Raw genomic sequence first — 23,175 nt, forward strand, 5'->3', positions numbered from 1 at the left:
ATGAATCATGGTTACTAAATAATTGTCATAACTTTTAAACACGTTAAAACATTTACTGAATACAATTAACCTGACCTAAATTTAGTTGTGATTGGTTGGTTTTGTTAAATACCAACGTAAATTTATTAAAATTCACCTCTACTCTAAGTATTAGATACTAATTCAAACAAAATTTTTTCTTAAGTGCAAATAATGTGGCTGATTAGAGGAAATAAATCCTGAAGAACAGATATTATAGTCATATCTCACAGTTAGCTGCAATGATACTGTGGAATATATTAACTCCAACTGATAGGGCACAACTACATTTCACCTATGCAGAAATATATATATGTCGCAGAATAAAGTACAGTGGAGTATCTTCCGACAAAACGATGAGAATATTCTTTAGAATATCTGTATTTTTAGTAGTTTTAAGAAATGTACTATTACTAGTAATATTTTGTAAAATAAGGTTTAAATTGTTTTATTGCGGTAGGCTTAGGCCTAGGTAGGCACATGGTTGTCAACGTAGTCGGGATCCCAGGACGATAGGGGTATCATAAAATTAATAAGGAAAAGGAAATATGCAGTAGGTATATTATTTGAGAATATGGAGAAAGGGTAGTCTTGCTTTGGAACCCAGATCGAACAGACGTCCTGGTGGTCGCGAATTCGTTATTTCCCTGAGCCTCGGTCTATCGCAAGTTGTTTTAATATTATTTGAATTCTAAATTGAATTAATCTTATATTGTAATTCGTGTGCTACTGAGTTATTGATAAGTGATAATTATCATTTGTAATTATTTCATTGTACGAGTTATCTACTCATTTTTATTAATTGAACTTTATTGTAATCTTATATATTCTCCACTTGTAATGGTGGGAATGAGTGAAGCACAAAACGTTGAATCCCTGACAAATCTCCTCGCCTCTCCGATATATATATATATATATATATATATATATGTATAGATTTCCCTGGCAAACTCAAAAATGCCTAATACACAAAAAAAGTCACAGAAAACAGAATTAGAATTTTTTTTAACATGTAAGTTATATCTACGATTAAGGAAAGAGGCACAAAATACAGCACAGAAAGAAAAAAAAGACAGTGAATCTGATTCTTATTTTTAACAAAGATAAAAATACTTATTTCTTCCTACTATTATATATCTAACTGTCAGTTATCAGTAGATAGAAGTATATATCTGCTTAATATTTTTTGTTCAGGAAAACAGTCAATTGTTATTGTATAATGTTATGACTATTTAGTTTTTATTTTTATTAATACACTTCAGACATACAACAGTAGAACTACCTTATTTCACCTCTATCAGATCTTGGGAGGAGGTGATGAACATGGAGAAATATGGCCGTATATGAACATGAAGAGAATGACAATTAATAGAATTCATGAATACAAATTCTTTCCCAAATGAAGATAAAATATACAAGGATCTGCTATTAAAAAAATAAAAAATGTAAAAAAGTCCAAACACATTGAAAACAATGTACAAGTAATAAACCAGAAATAAAAAAAAGTAGCAGAATAAAAAATTTATCATATTTTTTATTATTATTTTTTTCAATAATTTCTCAATTTTAATTTTTTGAAGAAGTTTTCCATTTTTATGGCAAGCTAGAGAATACACATTTTATTTACTTCATCAAGTAAGCTTCTTTTTGTCTTCCTTACCATTCAATACTTTTCATTTACTTTTCTGAACATTTTTCCTACTACTGCCATTGTTTTCATCTCCAGATATATTTTGGCATATTTAATTCTGATGTAAAATAGTTTTTATCTTTCGATAAAAATACCTTTACGAAGAACAGTTATTTAAATGTGGTAGATTTAAACTAACCTCAATATATTCATTCGTATATGGGATAATAAATGATATTATCCAGCATTAGCTGTTAAATGATGTTTGTGGTTAGAAAAAGTAATGAAAAAGTAACAGAAATAATAAAGCTAAATTTAATTAAGTTCACTTTTCATTTTTATGTTACAGCATAAAACCATGTAAAAAACCATATACGAGATGGGTGATAAAGTGTGGGAGGTTACAAATTAAAGAATAATAAATTAAAAGAATTTATAGTTCTTAACTGAGGAAGACAGAATGGATGAAACCAGTAGATAAAAAATATATGCCTCAATAGGAACTGAACTTGAGATTGATATAAAAATAAACATGCTAACCATTGCACCAATTAATCAACCATTATGAGTGTTAACAGAATATATATATATATATATATAAAATAATACTCCAAAAAAATAATATATAACTTATCTATATTTAATGAAATAATTACAACTTACCAGAGTTTTTAACATAATCCCTAATATAATTCAAACCCTGTCCTTCAGTATTCCACCAGTCCTTAACTTTTTCCCTCCACTGTTGTACTGCTTGATCCCATCCACGACGACTCATTTGTTTGTCAACATCAGGAGTCATTGGATGGAATGCACTTCGCTTGTCACTAAATAAAAATAGAGTATATATTTTTTATAATCAATAAGCGTAACAAATTACTTAATTATTTTTAAGTTTTTTTTTTTTTTTTTTTTTTATATAATGATTGCATAATATAACATTTGCTTCAGTAAAAAAACATTCTTTTTTTAAAAAAAATCAATACTGCATGTTTTATTTAAATAAATCTACTTTTAAATAATATGAAAACTTCACAATCAATATGATAATTAATTTTTTATGTAATTAATATATAAAAGCAATTAAACCAGTAAAACTTTGATTTTATGAAAAAAAAAAAAATATTATGTTAAAAAATTAAACTTCTCAAGGTTTTTATTTTAGAATTGCTCTAACAAAATTATTAGATTATATAAAATTAATATATACATACATATATACAAAAATTTTTACTATTACAAAATTTCCACAAAAATAATGAAAAACAAAATCAAAAAATATCTGCAGAAAATACCTGTGTTAGGCTATATATATAATAATATTCTTTTTAACAAAGTTATTTTTAACATAAGGAAATTTTAATTGAGTATATAAGTAGTTAACATATCAAATAAATTTTTAACAATGTGAATAACTATTTAATATTTCCATTAAACTAATTTTTAACTGTTAGTGTTAGATTCAGTATGTATGTATGAACTTTGAATGATCTATATGGTACTGTAGAAGCCTCCAGATATTTAACGCTATTTAATGGATTTGAAGTTCAATAAAGTTGTTTCTTGTTTGTATACTTAGGAGATTTATAATTTGTTAAATCCCTGGATAACTAGACTAGGCGTGTACATAATTAGGTGATCAGGAGATGGTATTATTGAAATATAACTGGTCTGGCTGAAACTTAAATTCTCTCCTATTTAGAAATGCAAGCAATAAACATTTGGTTTAACCTATACTTGTCAATAACTGTGAATTGGAAGTAGCACGCAGTTTATAAGGCCGGCTTCTATAAAGTTAACAGATCAACAATTAGCAGGCATAAAAGTTAAATAATCGTTTTCTGAATAATAGCAGAGGTTTATCAAACCTTCAGGTCCTAACCAAATACAACTGAACTTGATTATCAGGCTGATCAATAGATATCATAATATTTATACATCAATTTTCTTCTGTGAATTGCTGAAAAATTATGACTTACCCTGGTACAATATAACAAATGCAGAACTGTTTCAGAAATTAAAATTAAGATCACTTTATGCAAACATCTGGTAATGAACAGCATAAGAAGAAGAAAAAATAGATTACAGAAAATAAAATAAGATTTAACTGGATGTTTAAACACAGTTTAAAAAAAAAAATTCTTTGTATTGGTCTTGCCATCCAAGAGAATATTGGATTTCAAAAATGTAAAGTTATTTTTTATAATTACAGAATCAAAGAATGCATTTAGTTAATTCTATTACTTTTTCTAACTATTTTTTTATTACTTTATTTTTTAAACATTTTTTATAACAAAAGAAATAATCAAAATAACAATTTTAACATTGCTAAAAAAATTCAATTAAAAGATTAATTATGTTCATTATGTTTATTTTTAATATTCTATTTTAAAATTATTTATTCATTTATTTTGGATTGTTTTTATTTTAAAAAATTCTGGGCAACTTATTTATATATGTTTTTTAATGTATACCAATTATTTATTTTTTAATAATTATATATTTAAAAAGTATCAATTTTCTATGTTATTAGAAGAAAAATTACATACCCATCAATATTTTGAACAATGGCTATTTTGTTTATGTTAACTATTTTCCAAAATAGTTCTTTTAAAGTACACTGATTTTTCATTTATAAAAGTGATCCCTTACAGAGAAACACCACCTTTCAGTTAAATTTAAGTTTATTTCTCTTTTATATTGAAATTAACTAATATATTAATTTTTTTTTGAATGCGATTATTCACCTCTTGAATTGTTTTATGTATGGGTACTCCCTCTTAAAGACATAATAATATCCATAAAATCAAAGTTAACAAATTTAATATAACAAACATTATTTCTATCCAAAACACACACACACACACATACACACACACACACACACACATCTGCACACACAAACTACTTGTGATATTTTCTGTTTTACACTTTGAAAAATATTATTTAAAAAAAATATAAATATTAATAGTATACATACACCGGAATAATTTCAACATATTTCTGATATTCTAGCATCCTTTTAACATATCCAATTTGTTTATTTCTTCGTCGGATTATAACCACATTAGTTTCAATACCTTCCTCTTCACTAAACGAAAACAATAAACAACGAAATAAATTAAATGATAGCTACAAAACAAATAATAAAATATGACAGGTATTATATTCCATTACATACAGCAACTTACAACATTTCATTTTTATAGAAGACATTAATGATTCTTAAACTAAAACTAATAAAATTGTTATTTTTAATAATGATTTACAATTTACACAGTTAGCTGTTTACAGTACAATGGAAAGCCTTTATCCTTATGGGGAAACCACCTTCCTGTTCTCAATGTAAGCTAAGTAAATCTACAGAATCAAAAAGCTATAGGTTTTGGTCTGGGTTAAATCAGCAAACTACAATTGCTTTAACCTATGGTTCTGCAAGATCTTAAAAGTCTTGGGGAGTAAGTAGAACTCTATAAATTCTGTAAATTAGGTTAAGCTTAGAAAATTTGCTTAAGTAAGTTTCTCTAAATATAACACCCTCTTCAATAAAGGCTAAATAAGAAAAAGAAAATTTTCAAAAATATTTTTATGCTTTTTGGATCTGGGAATCTATAATTTTAAAATCTGTAGACATTTCTTGATATATACAAAGTAAAAACTTTGAAAAATATTTAAATCGAATAGAGATAGAGCAAAAGAAAAAACAACATATTTCAATTTAAAAGGTGGGGAGTTTGATTTTTTGAAATTTTTTTAATATTTATATATACATTGTAGGTAATAAATTTGCTTTAATAAAGTTCTCTTAAGGAAGGAGAAATAGTATGAGACATAAAAAAACAGAAAATTTATTTTGAAGAAGTACATCGAAGAATTGTATAATTTGTCAAATAACCACGAAACTGTGTGATGAAGAAATGAAGGGCCCAATCATTTTAAAAGCATTCATTCATAGTGTTTTGCCATTAGGTGTTCTGTCACAGCTGCTGCTCTCCAACTTGTTCCTCTTCTCTTTTTAAAAGCAGAAATAAAAAATTCAATCAAGTTAAGATGAAAGAAAGATGCAGGTTGTAATAAGTTACCAGCAGAGTTATTAAAGGCTTTAGGGGAAGGTGCAATAGATAAACAAAACTTGGAAATAAAATCTGTAAGACTGGTTAATGGCCAGAAAATTTCCTTGAAATACTTATGATACCCATACCAAAGAAGAACAATACCAAATATTGTAAGGATTTTAGGACTATAAGTTTAATTCCCGAAAAGCATTAAAACGACTGGGAGAAAGCCTTCAATAGGGTTAAATGTAATAAATTAATAAAAATTTTGAGGGAAATAGGATTGGACTGGATAGATAGAAGATTTTTAAGGAACTATATGTAGGACAAAGAGTACAGGTTCAAATAAAAGGAGAAGAAACAGAAGCAGTAAATATGCAAAGAGGAATTAGACAGTGATGCTGCGTGTCATCAATCCTTTTTAATGTTTATGGAGACGATCTAATTGAGGAAGCTTTGGAAGACTTAAGAGGATGGTAATTATGTGACAATAGGAGGAGAAAAAATAAAGACCATTAAGTATGCAGATGACTAAGTAGTAATGGCTGCAACCAAAGAGAAGCTACAACAAATGATGGATAGATAAGCAAGGTACGAGAAAAATATGGAATGAAAATCCAAATGAGAATATCATGCAACAAAGATTACTATTGATGAGAACCAAGTATTATTGACAAGAACAGGTTGAACGTGTTGGTAGTGTTAAATACTGCGGAAGCACAAGAAAATGAATTTGATTCATCAAATGAATAATTTGAAGAAAGTTGCTCTGAATAAATTAGATGTTCTGAATAAATGGTGTTCTGCAAGGTTTGAAATCTGCTTACCATATAAAGTATACCTACTGAACTGTGAAAGAGATTTGCAAGATGTTTTGTTTGGAGTATAGTACTAAATGGTGCAGAAACATGAACTATAAAGAAAAGAGAAACTTGATATCTGAAAAGTTTTGAAATGTGGCTATGGACGGAAATACTAGGATCAATTGGCAAGAGAGAGTAACTAATGATTATTGGATAGGCCAAATGAAGAAGAAAAACGTTTTCTCTAAAATATCTCTGAAAAAAATTGAAATTGGTTAGGTGTGATAATTATACTATCACAGGGGTATTCAATAAAATGTTGTTTGTCAGGTTCCTTGTATTCTGCAGGAAAGGAATTGTTAAAGTGCTGTTTAAAGGAGGTGACAAGGTCCAAGTCTTTGAGAAGGTTCTGTATCTTTGCATAAATGAGAGGTTGACCACGTGTCAGTTAGTGATGAAAAACCAGTACGGGTTTTGTCCCGGAAAAAGTACTGAGCATGCCATACTACATGTGTTGCTCTGCAAGAGCAACTATGAGGTTGCTAAGACACTGCCTAAGTGTTGTTCCCAAGTCAGTGTGTTGGGTCCTCTGTTGTAGGTGGTTGAGTTTGATTCTCTTCCGAGGCTAAGGTTGCCCAGTGAGTGCCGCGTGGTGGCTTATGCTGCTGACGGACTTCTGCAGGTTGAAGGATGCTCGCGGAATGAGGTTGAGCTCAGGGTCACTCATGCGCGTAGGATATTGGAGCTGTGGGGGTCAACATAAGATGACGTTTAGTCTGGATAAGACCACTATGGTGATCCTCAAGGGACGTTTGGGTGTTACGCAGCGGGACCGCGTTTGATGGCAGGCCAACTTATTAAATATGTTCAGGCCAGAAGTACCATGGGGTGTTCTTGGTTGAGAAGTTTCAATTCAAGAAGCACCTTCAATACGTCGCAGAAAGGCCTGTAGAGCCTTCTTCGGAATTCGACGTGTGTGAGGCTGTTATGCTATATGCAGCGCCTGTTTGGGCGGGGAGGCTAAACTTTCAATCTTATCGGAATATTTTACTGAGGGTCCAACGACTTATGTTACTCACAGTAACGGGTGGTTACCGAACGATTTCACGAGAAGCGATCTTGATGATTGCGGGTGTGAAACCAATCGATATTCTTGCGATGGAATGACAGGAACGCTATACTGCTAGGAGAAGTTGGGTGAGTTGACTTCTGAAAAGATGTGGAAGATCGAACAGCATGGATATGATTATGGCAAGCAAAAAGGGATGAGACGGAAGGTGGACGGCATACGCATGATCTTTTCCCGGATATTAGATTCTTGCAGTGAATCCTCCTGGATTTCCCCGAATAAGTATGTTACACCATTTCTTTCAAAATACGGTGCTTTTGAGTTGCCCCCAGCAAAGCTGGTGCGATACGGCCTGGTGAATGCGGTTTGCGCCCGCAGTGCGGGATTTTGGATGACGCTTTTCGTGTGTCGTATGAGTGCACAAAATACGATGAGAAGCGTACCGACGTTGATATGTTGTCTCGAAATTCTCGGGCCGGCACTGGATGTACAAAAAAATATGAATAACTAGGTTGAATGGCCAGTAATTGAGGAATTTGTGACTCAGTCCTGACTGGGCTTCACTTGTTTCTATTCTCATTTCTCTGTTACTTTGTATTTGTTGGTTTTTATGTTAGTAATTTATCTGTGTAATAATATTGTTGTTTTGTTTAATATTTCACTTTTATGTTTTTCACTTGTTGGTTGGTTTGAATTGTTTCGAACTCACTGTTACCTGCTCGGGTAGGTATTTCAGTTCCTTCATTCAACGTTTAGAAAATCAGTCTCGTTTAACGAGTTCATTTTTGTTAGTAGTACACCGATTGGAATATTGTTTGTGGCATTCGCATCGGTGGCATCATGGCCGAGGATGCTTAATATGTCAACAGCCGAGGTTTACGGAGATGACCTCAGGTAGAGTTCACAAGGCTAGGTATGGAGGGGGTGGCGTGGCGATCGGTAACGTCACATAGTCTTCCCATAAAAGGTCAGGATGTAGAAAATGAAATTTCAAACAGAAAAGTTTATAAATGGAAAATTGAATCAACATAGGGTTTTCAAGAAAAAGGAAGGAAAGAAGTTAACGGTACTCAAGAATGGTCAAAAGAAAGAAGAGAACAGCAAGATCAAAGAATGAGAGAATATTGGGCAAACAGAAAACAGCAAAGAAGGTGAAGATTGGAATGCGGTCATTCAAAAACCAAAATTGAAAAAAAAAACAACTGTAGCTTGTAATAAAATTATTAAAAAGTAATAATTTGAATTATTGAACAAATAAAAATGTAATTTTTTTTTCTGATGTAAATGTTTACTTAATGTCATAGTTCTCTTTTTACCTCAAAATATCAAATTTCAGATGCATAAAAATAAATATTAAAATCTCCTTTTACTATAAAAAGTATTATTACAACTTTGGAAACTACTGTAACACAATAAAAACCATTTTCATTAACATAAATGGAAAATATAATGATTAAATTAAAATTTAACGCAAGTAGTTTACAGGTTATTTGTAGATCACACACGGTAAATGCTTTATATGCACGAGCTACAATACTGTTTATTAAAATAAATATTATTTTATAAAACATTAATAAAAAATCTAATTATAACAAGACTACAGCTATGTTAATAATAACAAATAACAATCTTACCTTTTGGTGAAAATACATACTAATTAGTTCAACGTTAAACATTTTTAAAAATCCTACCAAAACAGAAAATTTGGATGATAACCGGAAAACCTGTCTGGATATTACTTCTGAAGGTCAAACAATCTGTAGACTGATTAAAACTATAGTGGCATAAGTCCCAGAGAAATGTTTAATCCATCAGTCAATGATCATTAACGTATATCAATACAAAAATGAGTTTTCTTTATCCTATATAATATTCAATAAAAACACTGTCTGAATTATAAGGATAGAAAAAACACACAAAGCATTTGATGTATGTAGAATTTTAAAACGACAACATCAAGGAGTACGCTGTTTAAAAGTTTTTAAAAAAGAAATAAATCTTCAGCGGTTTCATTTGTTTAGGATATTATATAACGAGATCTATAGTCCTCCAGATGTTCTGAGGAAAGGAGCAGAACTAAAATTTAAAAATATAATAATCTGTTATTAAAAATATAGAATACAATGTTATTTATCAATGCTACACAAGGATATCTAAAATACAAACGAATTAGCAATCTTTTTTTACCATACCTTAATACAAACGAGGAATCTGCAATAATTTACAGGTGTATTCCGTTTATCAAAATAATGAAAAAAGTTCATATAAACATAGGTCTGGAAACGCTTTGTTAGTGAGTTACGGCTAGCGAAAAATCTCGCCTGGAACTCAGCTCCCCCAGTGAAATGAGGTCGTACTGAAATTTTTTTGGCGTTAATCTACAGGCGAAATTAATGGTTTTCTATGGTTTTTGACCTGAAAAACTAGATAAAATAATAGGTCCCGCAAATATATCAACTTTACTTTTTAGGATATCTGATTTAAAACCCAAAATTAGGGTTCCAAAAAACAATTTTTTAATATAAATAAATGTTTGTCTCGTATGCGTTCCTATACCATTCATCCGATTGGGGTGAAACTTTGGTAAGTTGTGCGCACGTCCGCGAAGATTTCTGAATTATTTTGGATCCGCTAGGTGGCGCTGGGGGTCGAAATATTTCGAAAAATTATACTTATGGTCCGATTTGGTTCATATTCAGAACATGTGTTACTTGAAAGAAATACCTCTGCAAAAAATGGATCCGCTAGATGGTGCTGGGGTCGAGGTATTTGTAAAAATTGCATTTATGGTCCGATTTGGCTCATACTTAGAATGTATATTAGTTACGTGAAAAGAAATATTTTTACGAAAGATGGATCCGCTAGGTGGCGCTGGGGTTGAAATATTTAGACAGATTGTATTTACGGTCCGATTTGGCTCATATTTAGAATATATATTAGTTACGTGGAAAGAAAATTTTTTCAAAGATTATATCTGCTAGGTGGTGCCGTTGTCGAGATATTTACGAAACAAAGAAATATACAGACTTACTTCGTCTATAACTCGTATATAAAAGCCAATGTTCGTATGAATGTCCGCTATGGAGTAATTAAACTACTGGATCGTTTCACGCGCGGGAAAAGGGAAATACGGAAAAAGGTAAATAAGGGGAAAAGGAGAATGAAAAAAAGGGGAAGGGAAAAGGAGGGAAACGGGGTAATTGGGAAAGGGGAAAAGGCAAATGGGGAAAAAGGGAAAAAGAAATGAAGTGAAAAGTTAAATTCGGTGAAGTTCCGTAATGTTTTTAATGTTTTATCAAACTCAATTCTGTTCAATTAATCTACATATATACTCAAATCTAGCAATAGCGTAGCATTGTCAGGTTAGCGGCGTCTTTAAATCCCTGCGCTGAAGTGTGTATTGCCAATGGAGGTGAACATTTCGAGCAGCTAATGTAATACTCACTGTAAGTTTATCAAATATCAAATTAAATAATTTAAATTACAAAAAACTGTGGAATATTTAAATGAACATTTGGTTTAATTATTTTGAGAGAAATAGGCCTATAATTTAAATTTTCGTATGCAGTGTTTGGTTTTCAATAAAAACGAATCTCAAAAACATTGACGTTGATTACATCACTTTTTTAAGAATTAAATTCTCTACAAGTTTTGTAGATAACGTTTATGCATTATTTAATAAAGTTATTTTAAGCTAAACATTAAAAAGATTTTTTTGGATCCCTAATTTTGGGTTTTAAGTGAGATATCAAAAAAAATAAAGGAAGTATAGTTGTGGGAAAAAACCATTAATTTCGCATTTAGATTAACGTCCAAAAAATTTCAGTATGACTTTATTTCACTGGGGGAGGTGAGATCCAGGCGAAATCTTTCACTAGTCGTAACTCGCTAACGAAGCGTTTCCAGAACTGTGTTTATATGAACTTTTTTCGTTGTTTTGATAAGCGGAATAAGCCTGTAAAGTATTGTAGATTCCTCGTGAAATACCCTAAATTTTGTTGTTCAATTTTTGGGAGGAACTCATGTTAACTCTTAAAAGTTGGTATAAAGGATAGATTACCAGGATGAAAAATATTTAGAATCGCCTTTTATCCAGTAATTATTAAAACACAGTATGTAATAAAAAAATAATTAAGCATTAAACATCAAAGTGAGCCTTTTCACAATACGGTTTCATTAAACAAAATAGTTAACAACACAAATTCAAGGGTTTAGTTTTTAATCTAAATTTACTTTGTAACAAATATATGTAGATAAAAGTAATTTCCTTTTATCTGTTAAGTAATTATTAATATACTTTAACGCATTTACTACTTCCTTAATACGCATTTACTTTCCCCCTAAATTAATACAGTAATAATAAAGAACAATATGTGTTCGTGGAAATTGTTATTTAAACGTGACAATTTTCTAAGAACACCAGTTGTCAACTTATTTTCCGAAAATCATAATTATTATAAACGTGATTCCAAGAAATTCGTTTAGTAAAACGTTAGTACAGTGTTTACTAATTAGTTATTAAGAAGAGTTTAGTAGACTAATAGAAAAGAATATAAAAAGAATCTTACAAAAGATTTTGTTAGGAATACTGTACTCTCCCACTTCAAAGGTTTTTCATAATAAACAAATATAATAACGGGTGGCGTGTGTCAGTCTGTTTATACGTATGTGTGTACAAACATAACACAGAAAAGGGAGAGGAAAGAGAAACAGAGAGGAGAGAGAGAGAACTACAGCCCTACCACAGAAAAGAAACCCTTTTTAAGTTGCTGAGGACAGCTTCATAGCACTATCTCAATTTACATCATAACTCAATACGGTGTAACTCAACTGCACACATAATATAAACAATAAGTAAAATAAAATCTACCATTAAAAAAATAAAATTCATCTTAGTTTCAGTTAAAATTGTTTTTTTGCCATAATAGAAAGTGGTATATTCTACAATATATCAATTATAATAAGAATACGTAAACCATCTAATGATTCTTTATATTATCTGTTTAGGTTTTTCTAATATTTGTAATTCACATATAACCAGGAGCCGATTTCTCTGAAAGTATTGATATTGATTATACAATCAATACCTGATGTGAATAAAATAAATTTTACATTTAGAAATAACGCAGTACTTCAGACGATTCGGCTTGATGATATTATTTATTGATATATATTTGGGTCTGTGAAGAAACCACTTCATTGTTTATTTATTCTTGTAAGCCTAGCACGGGATGTTTATTTTTCTGAAATTAAGAGCGATCCGTTTCTCTCGTGTGGTCGCCTATAGTTGTTTGGTTGTTATGTAACATACATAAGCAACCATGTATTAAGAAAACATACAAGACAATCGTTGAACTAGCTTTACTGCATAGCCATCTGTTTATAACACATATTTTGTACGAATGGCTATTAAATTCATCTTTCTATGTTACTACACAAACAGAATGGCTCAAAGATGCAGACTTTTTTAAGATAGTGTCCAAAATTAAAAATGATGAAACTGATTTTTCCATATTTTTAGAGACTGCTGATTCTTGAGGTAAAGACTAATAGCTAATTTCTTAAGCTTTTATATTATATAAATAAGAAAATATAATATCTGAAGTACACAGACTTTTGATGAGGAAAAATTCACAACTTCACTTCCAAGGGAGCTAGGGCCTTGATCTGTGGTTTAAAACCTTTCCTGTGGGATAACACGAATGTATCCTGAAAATTTGAAAGCAATCAATCGGCTGGTTCTCGCATGATGCTGTTGCAAACGGACAGACAAACCCGCTACAAACTTTCGCGTTCATATACACGTTCTGTGTGCAGTATCTACTAATGATGATTGTTTGAAAATCGAAACAGCTACCTACATTTTAGCAAATTTTAAGTGTAATCTTGATTACTAATTTAATTAATTTCAAGCAAAAGATAATTACAATGTTGATAATATTTTTAATTCTGGAATTTTCTCAAAAATGTCTGATAAAGAAATTTATTTCTCTAAAATTAGGGTAAACTTTTAGCCTGAAAATTAACTCTTGTTTTCATAAACTTGCCATCAAAAGCTAGTTTTTTTCTTTTTAAAAGAATGCCTAACATAAAAATGTTTCTTTTTAGATCCGAAATCATAACTCTGTCATATTTAGTATAAAGACGCCAACCATTGAAACAAACTTTTCGAAGCATACCTTTCGAAGCGAGGTAATATTTCTATTTTCAGTTATATTTCAATAACCTTTTACAAAGTTCTTTGTTTATATTTGAAATTCATTCTAATACACCAATTATATTCTTCCGATGATTCATATAAACTTTATGGTTTCCTTCATATTGCAATAAGATCAGTATAACGGAAACGTTTGATGAAAGGTTTCTCCGACAACGCTAAGCCACTGACAACAGAAAACATTAGATGAGGTCAAGAAGAAGCCGAATCGTTTGAACTCTTAAAGAAATTTATGTTCAGCTTCAATCCACTGTCGGATGATAGATTCGTCGTTGATATAGATGCAAGCAACGTTGGAATCTGTGGGATACTTTCGCATGCAAATTCAGGATAGAGAAGAACGAGTAATCCGTTATTTCAGCAAAACTCTATTGTAACCGGAGAAAAACTACTGCGTGGCTCGTCGTGAATTACTTGCTGTAGTAGAGACACTAGAACACTTCCACAAATATCTATATGGAAGGCACTTCACAATTCGTACTGGTGATTCGGCGGCGATCACGTGGCTGTTCAATTTTAAAAATCTCGAGGGACAAACGGCACGCTGGGTGGAATGCCTTCAAGAATACGACTTCAAGGCACAACATTGACCAGCGAAATGCGGACGCTCTTTCAGACGACACTGTAACGTCGATTTTAGTCACGGCTGAAGAGTAGAACAACGAGCCGTAGTTTCGGATCTACAATAGCAGTAACGGGCTGGTAGAAAGAAAAAAATGAGAGAAACACGATTAGGAAATGTAGATATCGGCCCACTTTTAACCGAGAAGGAGGATGGAGATAGACCAAAATGGGAGAAGATCAGCGATCGAAGTCCGGTATACAAGAGTTATTGGGCACAATGGAAGTCGCTGGTAGTGAGGAATGGAGTCCTCTATCGGGAATGGCAGTTTGCGGTTGGAAAACGGTCCGTTCTACAACTTGCTTTCTCAAACGGTAAAGCGAAGAAGGTTTGAAGAAATTCATATCGGAACGTCGGGAGGTTACTTAGGCGTCAATAAAACGGTGGAAAAGGTGCTACTACTGGCTCCATTTACAAGACGACGTTGGGAAATGGTGCAAGCTGTGTGACACATGTGCGGCTAGTCGAGATCCCAGACTACGAAGCCGAGGCCATATGCAACTGTAGAACGCGGGAGCACCATTCGAGCGCCTCGCTATCGAAATTGCTTTGGAGGAAATAAGTATTTACTGTTAGCTATAGATTACTTCACTAAAATGACCGGAAGTCTACGCTTTACCCAAGCAAGAAGTATTATCGGTAGCAGACATGAATGAACTCTTCTGCCGTTTTGGGATACCAAGAGAATTACACAGTAATCAAGGAAGGAACTTCAAATCTCGTCTTTTGCAAGAAATTTTCGAGCGTTTTGGTGTACGAAAAATGAGAACACAGTACATAGTCACAGTATGGTAATGCTACAGCACCTAAAAAAGATCGTCTCAGCTAATCAGCACGATTGAGTCAATAAACTACCTCTCTTTCTAATGGCTTATTGAACAGCTGTAAATGAAACCACTGGCATAGCAACCACCAAGATGATCTTTGGAAGAAGAGAGTGGAGGTTACCATGTGATTTGTTCTTCGATACAGTTCACAGCAGAATTGGATTGTGGTACATGTTATGCCAGACAACATTTGAAAATGACCAGCGACCGCATGCAAGTACGATAAGACGTACAGGAAAATTCCTGGTTTTCAAGAAGAAGACGATTGGAAATTGTTCGAAATTTCTTACACAGTATTGTACAAAATCAACGACGTAGTCAACAGAATTCAGCGCAATCTAAGAACGAAGAAGATTGTGGTTAAACTGAATCGCCTGGAACCTTATCAGGAGACTGCTCGAGACAACTTTATGAAGGCAGTGTAACAGAACCAGTATTTCTTCCAATTAAGAAGAAAGAAAGAAAAAATTGTAATGAAAAGACTAATAGGTCCGTTTAACAATTTGTTGTTTGTAATACAAACAATGGCAACTCCGAAAGCTATTGTTCGATCAGAAGGGTTACCGGACCGTAATAAGAATTAATATAACATAAGGGCGCGGACAATGGAAATTATTGAGCTTCAACAATTAAAGGGATGAGGTGGATACTGGTGCTGGAGGCCAGAGGATATAAATATACTGCCTGGGACCACTGAAGAGAGTGAGCAGCTTTACGAGGCCGTGTTCCGCGCAGTCGTGAACACATGCGATAACAGAGTAGTTTCGCAAGCCCGAGTTCGACGCGGTTGCGGTGATGACAGTAAGCGAGTGGTAACGAGTGGAGTACGTCACGAGTATTCCAGCGCGGGCAGTGGGTGAATGGAGGAAGTTGTTCGGTGAGTTATTGGTAAATAGTAAATGTAATAATAAGTTGTATGAACTTTGAACTGTTTTATTATTGCCTTGTTGTTAATGCAATTTTAGTTTTGTTACCACATGCTGTGCTCATTATCTGCGAGCCGGTAGTTAACGGGAGCACTTGCAGTCCACCTACGCGCATGCTCATGTTCCTTCTCACAAAGTCAGCTGAACGCGCAACTCTTCCGCTACAGCGGAACCGGCACAGGAAAACATTCTGTCACTGATCGCCACCAGGAGAAGTTCCCTGGCCGGTCCAATCCGGCTGGATGCCAACATCCCCGCCGAGGGAGCAGGAGGCAGCTACCTTCCTGCCCCAATTTTCCCGGTTTCAAGCGCCCTGGCCGGCCCGGCATGAAATCCGGTAGCGCCAGGAGGCCTTGCGGTGAAGACGGAGCCGGAAGAGCACCGCTCTAAAAGAACCGCCTTGGCCGCGCCAGCGGAAGACGACCGACGCCGACCCTACACTGCGCCGACCCTTTGGACTACTGTTATGATGTCGTGGGGATCCAATTGGTCGCTGAAGGGAAGCTTAGTTCGATTCCAACGACGAGCCGCAACTCTCAGACTGCAGTGGAGCCAATATCGCGGGAGACCAGATTCCGGACCCAACTACGTCGCAAAAGTCACAAATGGTCCTTTTCAGGGCCATCACTACAGCTCTTTTTAGAGCTGCCATTCTAAGGTGGTGTAACGTGCGGTCGAAGCTATTCGGCGACAGTTTCTATTGGTTATTTTAACGTTTTTAGGAAACTGGATCGTATTCCGGTTATTATAATTTAAATGTCATTAAAGAGATCTTGTCCTTTTTGAATTACTATTTTGTATGTTGTATAAAAATACTGTCATTATTATTTTTTTGTTTATATATCACTAGAGTAATAAATTGTATTTATAAGGAATTTTAGTTTGCTAGTCTTTCCATATCCGGGTCGTTCCGCGAACACGCGACAATATGTTTATTCTAACAATAGTGAAGCTACAAACGTGCATTTGGTTTCGTAAAGTGTAGTATCTTTGGAAGATAGTTTTCCTTTAAATCAGTTGCTGAAAATTTCTTCGTCCAACATAATAAACAGTTGAACACGTCGTTCCATGTTACTGGCCACTGATGGACTGGCTCGCGTAATGTTCAGTTATAAATCATTATAGTCTGTTCGCGTGTACCATATACTTTTGCTTTTAGATAACCCCCTAAAGGAAAAATGTCTGGTGGAATTAAATCGGGTGATATCGTTAGTCACGAGTTCCTGGATATGATGAAGTCTAAAAGAAAATTTCGATCAAAGCCGTGGTTTTCCAAGAAGTTAGTGACATGTAACTCCGTCCTTGAAAATGTGCCTGTTCTCTGCGGTGACTTTCAGTGGGAGTACAGGCTCTTCATAAATGGTATCTGCAAATTGATGTAGCTAGACAAGTGGAACCGAGTAACGGATAGTGTGCCACCAACGGTCGACTGAAATCGACGGCAATATTGCTCTTTTTAACAATATCAGGTTTCAACAATTCATGAACAGCCGACGTCCTGTATGATCTTAGTTTAGCGTGTGATTATAAAGGTTTATAATCCGGGTCTAGGCACGATAATTGCTAAGATAAATTATTGAAAAATTCATAAATTTTACGATTGAGGTTACACTGTATTAAAAAAAATGTAATTTGTTCATTTTTCGAACGAAAAAAAGATTGATTTATTTTTAATTAAAGAAAATTGTGTGTTCCACAAACAAGCCAAACATTATGTTTAATTTTCATTAATACTAAAAAAATAATGCAACCACTATAACGGAACTACGAGTATTATGCGAATTTAACACGCAATTACATAAGGACTATAATTATAATGAAGCCTAAGTCTTCAGTAATATAAAAACAATTTCTTTTGTATTTCAATTCGGACATAAAAAAAAAAAATTAATAGTAATAAAGAAAAATGTAATAATTCAATCTAACATTAGCTGTTATTTTAATATCAGACTGAAGAAAGTGGATAAATTTATTAAGCGAACCATATCGTCTAATGTCCTACATTTTTACAATTGTGTACCGCAATAACGGAATTTTTTCTTCTCATTTTAATACATAATTCGTAAAATAAAACATGAAAATTGCCTAAATTTAATTTTAAGATTATAAGTTAATAAATTACAAAAAAAAACCTGTTTCAAAGTAATATTGAACTTAAACAACTTTTACGTCCCAAATATACATTCGAATAACGGGTAATGTCTTATAACAAAGAAAGAACTATGGAAAATATTACTGGGATAAAATTATGAGTACAAAATGCTAATAAAAAAAGTTGGCGAAGTATTGTATGACTTTCTCGTCGGTCAAAAAGATGTATTGTAAAATCGTAAAAAATTGTAAAAAATAAAAATAAAATAAGTCAGAAACGAATTTAAAAAAAAATTCGCAAAAAATTCTACGAAATTGTAAAACAAAAAGCTTTTAAAATCTCTTGCAAAATTCATTCGCATTGAAAAAATTATTTTTTCAATGCGTTAATACTCACCAAAATTAATTTTGTAAACGTTGAGACTGAAAAAATTCTTCCCATTTTTTTAAATTTGGGAGCCCAAATATGAAGGGGGCTTCTTTTTTTATTGTTTATACCAATATTTATTATACCAATTTATTGATTACCAAAAAAATAAGATTTAAACATCAAAATTTCAAATAAAGTTTTTAATTTTTGGGATTTTCTTATTATTCTGGGGGAAATTAATTTATAAAGAACTGATCCCTAACAAAATAAATAAGTTTAAAAGAGAATTGTTTCTATGAACATTAAAAAAAGCTGCTGTCAACACAGTTGTAGCACTTTCTTGTCACGCGGCTTACATACAAACAACTAAATTTTTTGCACGTGTGTTACACTAGCGCTCCTTGTGGTGACAGGGTGTAACTATTGACGCATTGTATAACTTATCCACTATTTTACAGCATTTTTTGGGGTGGGATTGTAAAAGCTTTTTTGCAAATATTATTAATTGTTAAAAAATGTGCCTAAGAAAAATATAACTTTTAGGCGAAATCTCTAGATACTGAGATACCTTACTGTACAGCCGCCTCACTCCCTTGATCTTTTAAGTTGAAAATTTAATGCCCCATGTATAGACGTAATCTGGCCAAGTTTGGTTAACAGTAGTTCGGAGGAAGAAGGTCATTTAGAGTGCAACACGTAACACACATACACACGTACATACGATCATCCGGTTTTTTTGGGACGTCAAGATCTGGTGAAGACCGGATCCAAAATTGGACCGATTACAATACTTTCCCTTCTACAGCTATAGCGCTAGAAGGGAAAGTAAAAATAAAAGATAACTTTTATGACAGTAATGAAAATATTGCTTCTCATTTTGGGTTCAAAATATAATATAGGTATCCTAAAAATATTCATATATAGAAGCTTAAAAAATTTGCTTAAGTAATGTTTTCTCTATATCTAACACCTCATATTCAAAATGATTGTATTCAAACTACTTTAACTTTGCGACCAAGAGGCTTAGACACGAATACTCTACTTTTTGATAGTATACTTCAGTAAACAGTATTTTTTAAGTAAACTGGATTAAAATGGTTTAAAAGCTTAAGACTTAAGCTTTAATTTCTTTTTTTTGTATGTCTCTACGATTTTTCACTAATATATTCCACTTTAAAGAGAAAAGGCGACTTTTGTCTTTAATGCTGCACATCTCCCGATTTAATCAAAATACTTCTAAATATGAATAAATATGCGAAATTAAATAAAATATAATTAAACAGCAATTGCAATTATTATTTAAGTTTAAAAATTTTCTGGGGGCTAGAAAATCTTTGATCTCAATGCTGGCCGTGAGCGAAAACGTTTTTGAGAATAAATGGTCTAGAAAGGTAGGATAGCTACATTCGCCGAGAAGTAAAAAAAATCTAATGAAGATGTACATCATTAATTAATCAATCAATTATAATCATATCAGGGGCTGGTCAATTAGAATTGAACAAACGAGGAAAGAGTTGGTTTTTTGGTTTATCATAGCGTGAGTTAGGATTTAGCGAATAATTATATGCTGCAGAAGTTGAGTAATTGAACAAAATGACGTAGAAAGTCACAAGTGTTGCCATTTTATAGTTTTATTCCCTTAATACTAACATTCCAAAACTCGGTGACCCACTCCCTCTTAGTCATTACCACTGTTATGGACGCCTGCTAAAAAACATGCAGTGACTGACGACGGAAAAAAGAACGCAATTGGCATTCATCATTGTGTAAAAGCTATTTATGCTGATTAAACTGTTGCTCGAAGTACTTTGAGTAGATGGGCAATCATTTTCATGCATCGGAAGCAGGTAAAGCTCAACTTGAGCATTCGTCCCGTGGCTGATGATAAATACCAAAAAGAGATGGATGAAGGCAAATCAAAAACAACGAATTGAAACATATTATTGCACTACTGGGACACTACGAAATCTGTTCACGGTCAATGCCACGCAAACTTACAAAAAGAAAACGATAATAAAAGGAATATTGAGAACAGTTCCTGTAACGTTATCGTAGCGAGGAAGATGACTTGCTTTTCAATAGTGTGACGGGAGGTGAAACTCGAATGTATCATTACGACCCAGAAGAAAAACGGAAGCGTAGAATATTGGCACTATGGTTCGCCACAATCAAAAAAATTCAGAACCTCTGAAAAAAAAACCTCTCGATAGTATTCTGGGGTAACACGTGTACGTGATTGATACCTGGAAGCCAGATCGATTATTTTTTCTGTGTTATACGAAAACAACTTAGGAGACGTGTGTGTCGCGTTGAACAATCCACGGAGCAAATAGTTCTACAACACGATAACATACAACGGTTGTTATAATCGAGGTTCTTGTTAAGTTAAAATTTGAACCTTTCCAAATTTTTTGACCTCCGATTTTCACTTTTTCTCGCAATTAAAAAAGGTTAATACGGGTATTTATTGCACTATGGATGATGAAACTGAAGGACTAGTGGATCAAGGAAAAGTCAGCATTCTTCGTTGACGGAATGAGAAACTGGTACACCGTAGGGAGAATTGTGTAACTGTAAAAGGCGATTTTTATTTGCGAGTTATAACTGACTGCACACAGCATTTTGGCACCCTTCGTTTACCTCAAGACTTCAAAAAATCCAGGCAAAATATTAACTATCAAGTTTTACTGTAACTATGTAAAATAGTGAAGTATAATTAACTATTCGTATAAAGACCATCAACGATAAATAAGCCTAAATGTAAATTATACATTCAGGCTTTAAATTCAATAAAAAAATTATGTGCAACAGTGGATGCACAGAATCCTATATGAATGCAACTCGCCCTTTGGTTTAATCCAAAGGATCAAGGTTCAAATCTGACATATCGTTAAAAATCTTTTAATGAAATGTCGTAGTTCACCGGGTGTAGTACATTCAGCTTCAAACGGGAGTTTAGTTTGTTATATACCTAATAAATCAGTCTCATAACTAATTGTATAATTAGGACGATTCCCAGATCTACAGCTTAGAGACAAACAGGGATGAATGAAGAAGGCAGTGGATTCGTACAGATATAAGGAGACTTAATCGCTTATCGTATGAAAGACATATGTTACACATATCTTACAAGTTTTATAATGCTTGTACGGTAGGTAGAGCTGAATCTGCCTGATTCTATCCCTTATCGTGTAATCATTTTGTTAATGGTAGGATAATTCTAATCACAATATATAACAGGGAGTTAAACTTTCGGCGAGTAACTTATTTACAGATCATCGAAAAAGGTTGTATTAATTAAAAAAAAATCGTATCACCCTATGCAATTGAAAAAAAGTATTATTTGGATCTGCAAAATAATGGGAATATCATCAAGTTCTTTCAGACGTGACCGGCCGTGCCGTTGTGCGATGCGCACAACGACGCAATGTACAACGCCTCTGTGCCGCTGTAAGTCAGCGCAATGGGGACAGTTCAGCAGAAAGTACAGTTCGTTTTGTGGTTATCGGAGTATAAATCAATTATAAATGTTGAAGTGACTTTCCCGGGTGTTTATGACAAAGATCCCCCTCATGCAAACAGCATTAGACGATGGTACGAGCAGTTTAAGGAGTCTAAGGCAATGTGGAAGTGAAAAAAGTACCCCGGACGGCCCAAAGCGAATGACGAAGCAGTTGAGCGTATACGCCAAAGCTGTTTAAGAAGCCCTAAAAAATCAAATTGAACAAGAAAGCAACGTTGCTGAAATGTTTCAACAAGACGAAGTAAAGCAAATAAATTAAACGGATGATTCGAGTCTAATTAAATACGACGGACGTTTCATGGAAATCAATCTGATGATGATGGTTGAAAAGTTTTATCTGCAGTTTGAGATTTAATATATTGTAAGGGCAAAATAAGGAATTATAAACGACGTTTATCAAACTAAGTTTGATAAAAAAAAACCTGAAAATAAATACTAAAGATAATTTGAGAATTTTTTACTTTACCTTTTCCATCTACGCATTAATTCAAAAGTTTTTACCCGAAGGATTTTGAGGTTAGATGCGGGGGATGGAGAAAGCTTTTGTCAGCATTCACAAAATTTAAAAATATACAGGCCGATCAAGACTTAGTTGCAGTTTTACCCGGTTTCATCAAGGCTTACCAGGTTTCACTGAACGCGTTACGTGTACCTCTATATACGAGTATATATATTTACAATTGTAATCTTGAATGTGTATTGTTTGCTTATAGTAAAACCTTTAGCGTGGTAATTTCATAAGAGCTAAAGGAAAATTCCAATAATGTGTCGATTTTCACTGGTATCTATAATAAAAGTTCTTCAAATTGAAAATGTATTCAGACGCAAATGTTTACTCACTTGCGTTAAGTTTTATATCAATAAGAAATATTTTTATACACAACGTGCAAAAATTTGTTCCTAGCGATGTTATGGTGGAGGGGTAATGAAGCAGTGAAAGAATAAATGACGTCATCATATACTAAAAATTAAAATTCCCGAATTGCAAAAAAGGCACGAAAATTAAAAAGACACTAACGAAAAT

The 23,175-nt window shown here is 33.1% G+C and overlaps 1 protein-coding gene across 2 annotated transcripts in view; it reads right to left on the reverse strand.

Annotated features, from left to right (window-relative positions):
* The window catches only part of LOC142331504 (uncharacterized), a 517,182-nt gene that overhangs the window by 91,306 nt on the left and 402,701 nt on the right, over positions 1-23,175 (reverse strand). The window contains exons 25-26 of one of the 2 annotated variants that reach the window (XM_075377451.1): positions 4,629-4,739; positions 2,312-2,475 (exon numbers count right to left, since the gene is read on the reverse strand). The exons of the other annotated variant lie outside the window; for it this stretch is intronic. Coding sequence (XP_075233566.1) covers positions 2,312-2,475; positions 4,629-4,739 — 275 coding nt within the window. The remainder of the gene's footprint in view (positions 1-2,311; positions 2,476-4,628; positions 4,740-23,175) is intronic. 2 annotated transcript variants of the gene reach the window in all.

This window comes from Lycorma delicatula, chromosome 10 (genome assembly GCF_047948215.1).
Source record: "Lycorma delicatula isolate Av1 chromosome 10, ASM4794821v1, whole genome shotgun sequence".
NCBI classification, from domain to species: Eukaryota; Metazoa; Arthropoda; class Insecta; order Hemiptera; family Fulgoridae; genus Lycorma; species Lycorma delicatula.